The 12,863-nt window shown below is 46.9% G+C and overlaps 1 protein-coding gene across 3 annotated transcripts in view; it reads right to left on the bottom strand.

Annotated features, from left to right (window-relative positions):
- plxna2 (plexin A2) overlaps nucleotides 1-12,863 on the bottom strand; it is a 192,599-nt gene that overhangs the window by 46,156 nt on the left and 133,580 nt on the right. For all 3 annotated transcript variants that reach the window (XM_046055976.1, XM_046055978.1, XM_046055977.1), the window contains 2 exons: nucleotides 8,987-9,138; nucleotides 5,921-6,038 (listed from right to left, as the gene is read on the bottom strand). In XM_046055976.1, the coding sequence (XP_045911932.1) occupies nucleotides 5,921-6,038; nucleotides 8,987-9,138 (270 nt within the window). The remainder of the gene's footprint in view (nucleotides 1-5,920; nucleotides 6,039-8,986; nucleotides 9,139-12,863) is intronic.

Below are 12,863 nucleotides of genomic sequence, written 5' to 3' on the forward strand. Positions count from 1 at the left end.
ACTCCGGCCATTATATCTGCCACGGCAAATTTCACATGCCATCGCTGTAGTTGTTTACATTTCGCCCTCTGCCAACCTGACGTCGGCGTGTAACGTCATCCACACTTGCTGAACTCCAGACTCAACACACAAGTGCCCTCATAGTGATCTCGGGTGACTTCAGACACGTCACCATGACCCCCACACTTACTAACTTCACCCAGTATGTGAGCTGCCATACTAGAGAGGAGAGGACCCTGGAACTGCTGTATGTTAACGTTAAGGATGCATACAGCTCTTCCCCCCTCCCCCCACTGGGCAGGTCAGACCACAACCTGGTTCACATCAATTCCCTGCTATGTGCCTCTGGTGAAAAGGCAGCCTGCGACCACAAGGGCGGTGAGGAGATGGTCGGAGGAGGCCTATGAGACACTTCAAGGATGTTTTGAGGTGACAGACTGGGATGCACTCTGTGAGCCACATGGAGAGGACATAGATGGGCTTACTGAGTGTATCTCAGATTACATCAACTTCTGTGTGGACTGCACTGAACCAGCAAAGACTGCCCATTGTCACCCAAACAACAAACCGTGGGTAACAAGGGACATCAAGGACATCCTGAATGCTAAGAGGAGGGCTTTCAGATATGGTAATAGGGAGGAGGTGAGGGCCATTCAGAGGGGACCTGAAGGAAAAGATCAGGGAAGCTAAGGAGAAGTACAGGAGGAAGCTGGAGCGTAAACTCCAGCAGAACAACATGAGGGAGGTCTGGAGTGGCATGAGGAACATCACTGGCTTCAGACCAACTGGCAGAAGAGGAGTTGAAGGCAGCTTGGACAGGGCCAACCAACTTAAACTGTTCTTTAACAGATTTGACTCAATGGCTCCCGCCCATCCCCCCACTAACTCAGCTGCTGTCTCACTTCTAATGGTGCTTTCAGACCAAAAGCGAAGCGAGCGTTTGGGGCGGTGAGTTTACATACAAAGTCAATGCAAAGACGCGTAGAGCTGCAATTTCCTGTCGGGCGACGCGAAGGCGAAGCGAAGGCAACGCGAAGAAATTCGCATGATGCTGAGTCGCGATAGCCTATCAACGTTGAGATTGTCCGTACGTCACTGACAGCTTCAGAGCGTTGTGTGGAGAGGGCCAGGCAGAGCGGGCGATTGAAAATCTGCTGGCCGGCTGAGAGCTGCTAAACTTGAGCTAGAGGAGCTTTCGGACAAATAAACACCCGTGGTCGGACTGGACTTTACTCGCAACTACGCCGTTTGCTCGAGGGAGGAGCTCGGAGTAAACTGCTTTTATTAAATAAGCTTTTTACTTTAGTTTATAGGATTACAACGTTGATTTATCTTCACTCGAGCTTCTCAGCAGCTAGATTCCGTGCACATCCGGTTCCATTGTGGTTAGCGTCGTTTGGCACTACTTCATATTTATATAAAAACCGGACAAAACTGGACATTTCTGGGAGAAAAGAAAGTGAGGAGGTTGAACTACCTGGTGAGTTAAGAAAACATGTGCATGTAACTTTAGTCCAGCTATCGTTGTACTTACCAAGTTAGCATAGCATAGCCCTGATCGATCCGAACTCCATTCAAAAAACAAACATTTTAGAAGTTGTTGTCCTGCTGTCTTGCTGACAGACCTGACAAAGCATGAATTCATATGTTTAACAAAACTGCATCATATTGTAGTTATTTCAGCATACGTTTGATCCGTTTATTGCTATTTAATCAGAGCAAAATGTTTACTTTGGGTTCATACAGCTGTAGTAATGGCAAGTTGTGTTTATTAACGTTATCGCGTTAAAATCCAGAGAGGGTGACCCGCGACCGAAAGAAGCTCGTAATGCCTTTAGGCATGAACGTCGGGTTAGGGCGCAGTATAACCAAGCTGCCGTCGCCCTGAATCCTGGAGCCACAGAGAGGGCAGCCAGATCGCTGACCCTCTTGGCTGATGTCAGAGCCAGGAGCAAGGCGACCTTAGCCAAAAGGAATCTCGGGTCCGCCGTCTCCAAAGGCTCAAACGGGGGTTGGGTTAACGCGCGTGAAACCAGCGCCAAATCCCACTGTGGGGCAACATGCCGCGTCACCGGCCTGCGCCTTTGCACCCCTCTAAGGAAGCGCTTCACCAGGGGGTGGGAGAGCACAGTCCTGTCCCCGAAGCCCTCGTGACAGGACGAATTGGCGGCAGTGTAGGTTTTAACCATACTGAACGCCAGCCCCCTGTCCATGAGCAGCTGGAGGAACAAAAGCACCACCGGCAGCGGACAGGCGACCGGATCCGTCCCCTGGTCCAGACCCAGCGCTAGAAAGCCGACCATTTAGAGGAGTAAGAGGACTGAGTGGAGGCCCTTCTCGACTCTTGGATGGTGCGAACCACCTCACGGGAGAGATCTAAGCCCTCCAGGCGTTACTTCTCAGCGCCCAGACCCAGGGAGGCTGGTCGAGGAGTGGGTAACTCCTGATCCTACCCCCCGCCTGAGAGAGCGCGTCCCCGCCAGCGGCTCCACGGCTGCCCCGCCAGCAGCCGCTGGAGATAGGGAATCAAGGACGCGCTGGTGCGCTCCGGGCCACCAGAATCACCGCCAAATATGAAAACTGCAGGCGATCCACGAGGTGCGGGATCAGCCGCACCGGCGGGAAGACATACAGCAGCCAGGGAGGCCAAAGGGGGTGAGTGAAGGCGTCCACTCCCAGCGGGGGGCCGTCCCGCGGGCTCAGTGAAAACCAAAGGGTGAACTGAGCGGGGCCACCAGATCGGGATGGAGACGCCACTATGGGCGAGGTCCTCCCCTCAACATGATGTCCACCCCTCTGTTCAGCACGGCAGGGATGTATTCTGCTCTGATGGAGAGCAGGTGAGTGCGTGCCCACAGGAGCAGCCGCCTGCCCAGACCTAGTAGCTGCGCCGAGCGCACCCTACCCTGGCGGTTTATGTAGGCAGCCGCGGCCCTGTTGTCGGTACGGATCAGCACGTGCTGGTCCCTTAGCAGAGGGGAGAAGTGTTGGATCACCCTCCACACCGTGAGAAGCTCCAGCACGTTTAGGTGGAGAGGCCTGCGGCCCTGCCACAGACAGCACACCAGGTCCTGCCCCAGCCCATCAGGGAGGCGTCTGTGAAGATGTAGGACGTGACCCCGCCCAGGGGAACCCCGACCGAGAGAGGGGGTCTCGCCACATCGTGAGAGACCTTCACACACAGTCAGAGGGGTCTTTTGGGTGTCCTCCCATGTGTGGCGGAAGGGACCACACAAGGTAGTGTAGTCGCCCTCGCGGGTCCCCTGCTGTACCGCATCCCCGTTGGGGGGAGGGAAGCAGAGGCAGACACAGTCGCCGGGGCATGAGGTGGGGCAGCCACACCCGTGAGCCTGTAACCATGCTGCTCCCCCGACGAGGGGGGAGGGCCACGCCGCTCGCCCGGCAAGGGAAGAGGGCGGGGGAGGCATACATGTGGGCTCAGGCCAGCCACCTGACCATGTCAGGGATGGGGGCAAGGGGAGAGAGGATGTGCAGCTTTGCAGCAAGCAAAGGGGGCGGCGTTTGTGCGTAATGTGTGGAGCAGCGATAGGATAGCACTACACACAGGGTTGTGTGTAGTGCTATCCTGTCACAGCTCATTTGACACAGCCTGGCTTCTGTGAACCAAGGGGGAGCCCCTGGACGCACAGAAGGACCTTGCTGTTGATGCCGTGATTATGCACGAGCTCGCAGCTGGGCAATGCCGGGGGAACGTGCATAATGTCAACAGCATCAAACACTGCCCGGCCGATTTCTTCGTCAGAAAATTTTCTGTATGTGTATATGTTCTGTCCACACGAAGCGAATGTCCGCTGTCGTGGGCTCATACAGTTTCTGTGGGGAGGGGTGTGTGAAGGGACCTCTGATCGTGAACAGAGTGTACTGCTTGTTGCTTTGAGCTTCAAGCTGCAGATTAGCCACTTGGCTAACGGCAGCTGGCTCACACAGTGTGGGAAATGTGTGCTTGGTGTGGCTGGTTCGACTGAGACAGGCACAGACAGCATTTGTTCAACAACTTCCACAAAAGGAGCAACAAGATTTCACACAGCTCTTTTCGACCCATAGCTTACCAGTGGTCCGCTCTGACCGGCGAGGGTCAGCCAGCAGCAATGAAACTGGTTGCAAGATGTCATTAGCCACAGCTAAAGTGGAGCAACATGGGCACACGGGGTCCTCGCAGCGGGGACGGAAATCACCCAGCACGATGTAGCCCGTGTGGCAGACGCTGCGGCGACTCGCCGCGTTCTGGCCGGCTTGCTGGAAGACATCGTTCTTCTTGTTTTTTGGCTGGAAAGTCTTTGCTCTTTAGACAATCTTCTGCTCTTAGACAAATCTTCTGCTCTTTAGACAGCTCAGTACGGAACCACACCCTCCTGTGAGACACCAACCCCCCCTCCTCTGGCTCTTAGGTTAACAGCTCTCATCAGCCTTACGACTCCTCCTCTCCTCCTCCCCCATCTGTAACCTCTGTGTGCCTCACTTCTGACCAGGTGAGAAGACAGATGAGGAGACTCCACTCCAACAAGGCTGCAGACCCTGACGGTGTCCGTCCCGGTATGCTCAAAGCCTGTGCCCCCCAGCTATGTGGAGTCCTTCACCACGTCTTCAACCTGAGCCTGAGTCTCCATAGGGTCCCTGTGCTGTGGAAGACATCTTGCCTCGTTCCTGTGCCAAAGACGCCACGTTCCAGTGACTCCAAGGACTACAGACCTGTGGCACTGACCTCCCACATCATGAAGACCCTGGAGAGACTGGTTCTGGATCAGCTGCGGCCCATGGTCAGCCCTTTTCTGGACCCACTCCAGTTCGCCTACCAGCCCCGACTGGGAGTTGAGGATGCCATCATCTTCCTGCTCAACCGCATCTACGCCCACCTGGACAAGCCAGCGAGCACTGTGAGGGTCATGTTTTTTGACTTCTTCAGTGCATTCAACACCATCCGGCTGGCCCTGCTGGGTGAGAAGCTGACAGCGATGCAGGTGGATGCCCCCCTCGTGTCCTGGATTGTTGACTACCTGACTGACAGACCACAGTATGTGGCCTGCAACACTGTGTGTCAGACATCGTGGTCAGCAACACCGGGGCCCCGCAGGGGACGGTCATCTCTCCCTTCCTCTTCACCATCTACACCACAGACTTCAACTACCACACAGAGTCCTGTCACCTCCAGAAGTTTTCTGACTGATGCTGTGGTTGGATGTATCAGCAAGAGTGATGAGGCTGACTACAGAGCTGTGTACAGTGCTATCCTGTTTGCTGTTGCATGCTGGGGCAGCAGATTGAGGGTAGCAGACGCTAACAGACTCAACCAACTGATCCGCAAGGCCAGTGACGTTGTGGGGGTGGAGCCGGACTCTTTGTCGGTGGTGTCAGAGAGGAGGATGCTGTACAAACTACATGTCATCTTGGACAATGTCTCCCACCCACTCCATGACTTGCTGCTCAAACACAGGAGCACTTTCAGTGCAAAACTCATTCCCCCAAAATGCACCACAGAGTATCACAGGAAGTCATTCCTGGCAGTGGCCATCAAACTTTATAACTCCTCCCTTTAAGTATCTGACACAGTTATTAAACTAGACCTCATTATCTATTTTCTGTCCAATATTACCTGTTTAATAATTACTGTGCAATATTCTCCGCTGCTATTTATTCACTAGTCCTTTTTGGTTCACCATAATAATTCTTAATAATGTAAATATTGTACATACCCACACACCTTTATATTTGTCTTTATATTTTACTATATATTATACTATACTATAGTATACTCTTTATCTATCTACCTTTGACAAGTGTGCAAAAGAATTTCCCCTCGGGGATCAATAAAGTATTTCTGATTAATTAACTATTTTGCATCACTTTAATGTAGCTCTTTTTTCTCATACTGAGTACAGCACACATATTTTGCAGGCATTACCACAAAGGAGTAGAGTTGCGATGAGACAGCCCTGAGTTCTGGTCTGCACTCTCCAACACACAGCTGGACTGGACCAGGTCTACTGTCAGCAGAAGCTGGATCCATCTCACATACAATCCTGCCAAAGACACAAAGTAAAATCACTGTACATAATAAAAATGAGTTTTATTAAAAGCAAAATGACTCAGCTATTTGTGAAATCTCATCTGGACTGGAGAGATTTCAATCTTTCTTAAAAATGACTCAGAAATTATCTATATATTTAAATGCTTGAGCAAAGTTAGGAGAAAGTAATCAAAACACTTCTCTACTTGATATCGATTTATCTTCCACTTTTAATGCAATCTTCTATTGTTGTCTCACTCATTTCATTACAGGACACATCCAGACATCGACCAGGACCCCCTCGATGACAGTCTTTAAATGAGACCAGTGCTCCTCCTCCCTTGGCACTCCAACACACCCAATGTGAGAGATGTAAATATCCCACCAACAACCAGGCAGCTGACAGTGCTGGTGCTGTGCCAGTGCGGTACGTCTAATCTAAATCACGCAGCAGGATCAATACTTCTTTATCATGCCATGTGATCAGGTGTCACCCAACGCTGCAGGTGACTCGATCAAATGACATAATAAAACGAGGACGTCTATTGATCGGTAGTTCCAGGGAGTAATAAAGTGCAAGAAGCAATCTTGGTGTGGAAAGAGAGATAGAATATGTGACGAGGCGGATGGCAGGGGCAAGCTGGAGTGGAGCAGATGAAGCAGAGCAGACGTATTATTTCTCCAGCGCTGACCATCTGAATTATAACAAATTACCCTTGGAGCTTGTTGGATGAACTATATGGAAGACAATGGCTAAAGGAGCATTTACTCACTGACAGAACTGATATTTTCTTCTCACTAGAGACTCACTTGTTTCCCCACCTGAAGCCCTACTGTACTGGTCCTTTGTGAAGCTGCATATTTATGTAAATATGTTTGGCTTTTCAAAATTGAACTTTGAATTGTATGTTCTTGGTCTCATCAAGACACCTGTTCTTTCTGTAAAAACCTGAGGGTTACTTTAAAGTAAAAAGTAAAAATTCTTACTAATGAGGACTCAATTTGGCCAGTACAAAAATGCTGAAGAGTAGCATCATCCCTCAGAAAAATGTAGTTTCTGAATGCTGAAAAACACAAAAGTTGAGACTTTTTCTTCAAAGCAGGAATGGCTTTCACACACTCCTCTGAAGTAGTAACATAAAAGACACATAAATATGTATGCTTTTTTCTTTTTTGTCCGATCCAGTCAAGTCCACCATAGGAAGCCTGGTGACTGATTTAAGACTCGAAACAAAAAGCAACAGTCAGATAAGGACATGCATATAATGAATCTAGAGCCAATATGTCCCCAAAAGGCTCTGAATAAAAGTCTGACTCAGAACATTCTCATGAAGACTCCAGCTCCTTCGAAGTTAGAGTAAAGAGGTCATAGGTTAGTTTTTTAATTTTGCTCAGTCTATTTTTTTACTTGCCATATAAATGAATTCCCTAGCTTGTCCTCAATTGGATTAAAGGGCTGTCAGATCAGTGCGCTGCTGACAAATTGTCCCCTACAGCCAAGTGGCACATTGAGAATTTTAATTACAACTGCCCAGTAAAGAGCTAGGAGCTACAGACATACTGTATGTCATCCACACTATTCATAAGTTGTCGTTGTATTTTTCAAATGCCACCAAAAGTGGGAAACACCGCAGATTTAATTATCAAAATAACCACTAAGTTAGTAGCAATTGTGAAAGCACATTTATGTGTGAGTATATGTGTGTGGCACAAGTATTGTAACAGCACTGAAGACTGAAAGTATATGAGTTACAGCAATAGTGCAGTGCTGAGCTGTTCTCTTTCTGAGGGCAGAACTAGGCCAAGGAAAGAATTAAGGTTAAAGGCTCCTCTGAGAGCCATGACTGTGATAGCCTGTGTATGTATGTCAGCCGTGCCTCAGTGTGCTATACATTTAAAACTTTACACTATTCTCTAACTTTTGTCAGTTTGTCATCACTAAAAAACTCTCAAGATTATTATTTATATTATTTATATTTATATATACACAAAATATTTCTATAGGGATATGTGATTTCTGTGGTACTGAAAGACATAATGAGTTTAGAGTATCCATATATAAATATTTCCCCCCTCATAATGAATTGGTTTTCCATGGTGTAATTATTTAACATATAGTGGCTGCATAATGAGTATTTTTTTGTGCTAGCTGTATAGCAAAACTTATTATAGGATAAGATTTTTTCATAAAGAATTGCATTTCCTCCACCAACAAAGCTCAATACCCAAAGGCAATCCAACATAATCCTTATCCAAATATGTTAATATATATTTAGGGTAAAGCATTTTAGCAGTATATGTGTACATCCTTGCCTTTCCCTTGTGAGGTCTACATCACCTGGGGAGGTTAAACAACCATTAAGCACTGGGTTTTTTACTCTACACACATCTTTGTGTCTAGCCAAGGGGCAGCTAGGCAAATTGTGAAGCATGGGCAACATTTCATTAATTCAGGGTGAACGGGACAGGCTTTAACGTGATGTATGCACAGCGTGGGACAATTAGGGAGGTAAACACAAGTAAACACACACAGCTGTTATGGGATTGTTGCTGACTAGATGAGCAACAGAGAGAGAACTGGGCTAGTGTGCTGCAGGGGGAGAACAGCAATGTCAGGGCCAGACTGTCTGGACTTGCTCCAGTCTTCATTAAGAGGATGGGGAAAGCAGCTTTCGACAATACACGTACTGTATATTGAATATAGTTTGTTTGCTGTTACATACTGACTTACATGCTGTTAATAACTGGTTTAATGCATGGTTATTATCATAGCTCTGTATTTCATTTGCTATCAGGAGATTTTGCAAGCAAATTGTGTTGTTTACAAATTGGGATAATTAAAAACAATTAAAAAGGTTTCATGTTGCATTGTGAACTACTTTGAGTTAACTTGATGGAATCAATTTCTTCAAAGTATTTCTGACTAATAATGGTAATGCTTGTCTTGTTTGTGTGACTTACTGTTCAGCAATGATGTAGCCATCTTGTACAGGGGTACACCTCACCCCTGCTACCTCCACATTGCCCACCATGTCCGAGAAGGCCAGACCAAGGTTCGTGCCATGGATGGTCACCCGTGTGCCTCCCTCTGGAGGTCCAGCCACTGGAGTCACCTACAGGACATAAAAGTATTAAAGTATGTTCTACTCTTCCTGGAATCATAAATCAGCACAGATTTCCATGGATGCTGAAGGGTAAATAGGCTCCTATGATCCAGGTGGCTATAAAAGCAATTAAGAACACTCCTGCGCCTGCATCCACAGCGTGTCAGAACATGCTATGAGTAATTGCGCCAAGAGTATGCTCTATTCAAAACAGTAGCAAGTTTTTTTGCTCTTCCTGTCTGATTATGGCATCACATTCATACATGCACAATCAGTGATGAAAAAGATGGTTGTAAACTTCTTCTTTCTTTTTTAAACTTTCTACAACTCCTTCCTATAAGCTATACTATATAAATCCAATAAAAGCAACTTCTCAATTTAAAAATATTAGATGGATTATTAACATTCTGGAAAGGCGCCTGTTCATAATCTACTGCTGTTGCCATGGATGATAAATCTAATAAGGGTCCATATTAATGCTTAGTGCAGACCACCTACTCATGAAATACAATATGGCTGCCCAGCATGACCTTGGCACAGGGTGGCACACTGCCTTCTGTGCTGCAGAACCCTGTTGAGGCTCTGAGCTGGCCATTATCCAGCCCTTTAAACAAGAGAGGGGAAGAGGAGGAGGAGGAGAAAGGAGTGAAAGCAGGGAGAGAGAAAACAGAAGAAAAGAGATAAAGAAAGACTAAGAGAGTAGACAATACTGTTTGGTGGACAGGGAAGAAAAGGTGATAGAAGAGAGTAAGAAAGAGGAGGGCAGTGGGGAGGAGATGTCACTTTACTGTGTGAAGCTGCAAGTGCTATGTAAACAATCAATATGCTATTACTGGCCATGCAAGCAGAAGGGGAAAAAAACAGGTAGTTGTGCCCGCTTGCTGAGCCGCAAAGCGTCATGTGATGGCGACCCTTCAAGTGGTGCTGTACACCCTCCTCTCCCTACCCCTGACACCCACTAGGGCATTGCGGCTTTCCTGTGGGACACCGGCATTGTAATCTAGATTCAGTGGACATTAATTGCTCTGGATGTAAAGTAAGTGTGTCACTGCACCGCCTGAGGGGTCTGAATACATGAATCTTTTAGCACTGCTTGGGCATGCGGGGTATTGGGGGGGGGGGACACACATAATGGCTAAATATATCCATGTCAGGCAATGGCAGCAGCTATTCGAGTAGACTTAGTGATGGTTACATAAGCAATGTAAGGGCCTGAGAGAGAACAAGACAGAGAGGAGGGGAGAGAGGGAGAGTGAAAATAGAGAGCAGAGGAAAGAGAAGGGGACTGAGAGAAGTTAGAGAGGAGAGAAAATGGGATGAGCAGCAGAGGCAATGTGGATGCCACTCTGTTCAGTCCTATCAGCCATGATGGATGACAGGTGAGGCTGGGATGGTGACAGGACAGCAGTCCTGTATCACAGACGGGCATGCTAAAAGCTTGAATGACATCCTCCTTCTACCCTTGAGGCTGAAATGGAGCCTTACCCACAGTGGACCAAACACAGTCTAATCCATGCATGAAACCCATTTGACTGAGCTCCCCATTGGCAGATAGGGCCTTGATTCATCAGTGGATCACAGAAAAACCACAAGGACTTTAAACGCCACCGATGTCTCCAGTCTGTGAGGTGTGAGAGAGGTTCTGCTCTTTGTCTCTGTGCCTGCAATTCTTCCACAAAAGAACAAAATCTATAAAGGACCCTTCTTGCACATGAGACTGTGGTTTGATTGCCTGTAAACCAGATCTTAATGAAATTTGCAGACCAGAGGGTACCCACTGCAGTCATGTACTGTAGAATCTTTAGAGGGGCGGCATCTTTATATTTCACAGCCAACATCCTCTTCTTTGAATTTCTTTCCCTTCTTTTACTTTCTGTCTTTCATCATCTTGTCTCCCTTAGGCTAGGTGACACATCCTCCTCCTCCTCCTCTAAGCACCAGCTTGCTTGTTTGTCTTAACATAAAGACTTTTCAGAGGGAAGAGGAAGAGGAAGCCTCATTGGACATGCATGCACACCCTGCCACCCTTACTCCCCCTGTTCCCACCCAGTGCTGCCATGCCACGCTCTGTGTGTAATCCTTTTAGGAGCAGTGCTGCTGCCCGCCTGGTATTGTCACACTGTCAATAGAGGGTAATTCCCAACAAACAGCCAGTCAGCTTGCACATTGCACTCCCCGCTCCCACTCCTGCACTTTCTGTAGCATAATCTATTTCTCCAGCTCAGGGGATCAGAGTATTGGACACTTACCACCACAGTGTCCTTAGATATTCTTCAGGCATTGGCAATAACCACAGAAAGACTAAAGAGTGCTGAGATACATTAAGAATAGGTGAATTTTAATCCACAATAAAGGAATTTCCAGAAAAGAAAGGAACTCTTTTGGGAAGATTACCTGCTAGTTTGAGTAATAATAGAAAAACTATGGAGACAGAGAGAAATGGCCGTCAATGTGAACAGCCTGGGGATGTCTGTTAGTGCAGTGTTGACTTATTCAGCTGAAGTAATGGTGGGGAAAGTTGTGCTGATGCAGCCAAGGCTAAACTCAATACATACAGCAGAGCACTACACTACCCCAGCTGCCTTCAGGCTATGCAAGCCTAGCATGTCACTGTAATTACGGTAGCTGACCGAGCTGAATGGCATTCTCCAAGACAATTCAGAGCTAAAAATTTTCACCCCATCTACAGTTAAAATACACAATGTCAGCACTTTTAGAATTTATTCTTTATTATCAACCTTTAACATAGACATTTATTACAACAGGATTTTATGTCCTTTTATGTCCCCCAGAATTACACTACATGACAGTAGATGTATTTCTATTCTTGCCATCGCTGGAAATTTTGCTTTTGAAATTAAATAGCCCTTGATACAATTTAGGAGCTTGCAGCAAATCTCTTTGTCTTTGGACTCTGCTCAGACTAATTCGAGCATGTCACATTTAATTGTGAGTAGTATTTAATGGGCTTGATAAAACCCCACTGATCACTTGTTCCCGAACGAACTACATCCTAAATACTTTATGGGGTCTTAAATGTCTTGTAGTCAGCCAAGAGATACATGTTGTGATGAAAAGGAGTTTTTAGTGTGTAAAGGGGAGAAAACAAGAGACAAAATGATGGGATAAGGATGTGTATTTGTGGAAGACTAAGATTTCCTCATTGGGTATACTGATGTTGTGTGTTTGTGTGAACAGGCCACTTTAGCAGTTAGCAAGTTGTAAATGTGTGTGGTATGTGTGCAATTTACAGTATCTAGTTTGGCTCAAGACTTACTTTACAGTGGCACATTGTTTGACAGGCCCATCATCCATGTAGTGTTCAAAATATCAACAAAAAGCTTGGGAAAACTGTGAGAAGGAGAAAGAGAGGTATTTTTCCTACTCTAAGGCAACAGCTAGATGTTTATATTCACTGTCACTGGGAGGCAGGGAAGCCTATTTGCTGTACTGTAAACTCATAAAGAAGCCACGGCCAAAGCCTATTGAAGAGATGCCTTTCATATGCCTATCCAACTCCCAGCTTCATTTGATGTCGTTCCCTCTGCTGTTAGCAGGGGCTTACAACTCTTCAATATTAATGGCCCATGGTGGGAGGCACCATGGCACTTAATAGAAACATTAATTATTCAAAAGGCCTATCTTGTGGTAGGCACATCTACTAATGTGCTAGTATGTATACAAATCAGCTCATGATTGGGGCTTTGGTGCATACAATCAAAACCAAATTTATT

The sequence above is a fragment of the Micropterus dolomieu genome, linkage group LG08 (assembly GCF_021292245.1).
Source record: "Micropterus dolomieu isolate WLL.071019.BEF.003 ecotype Adirondacks linkage group LG08, ASM2129224v1, whole genome shotgun sequence".
NCBI lineage: Eukaryota > Metazoa > Chordata > Actinopteri > Centrarchiformes > Centrarchidae > Micropterus > Micropterus dolomieu.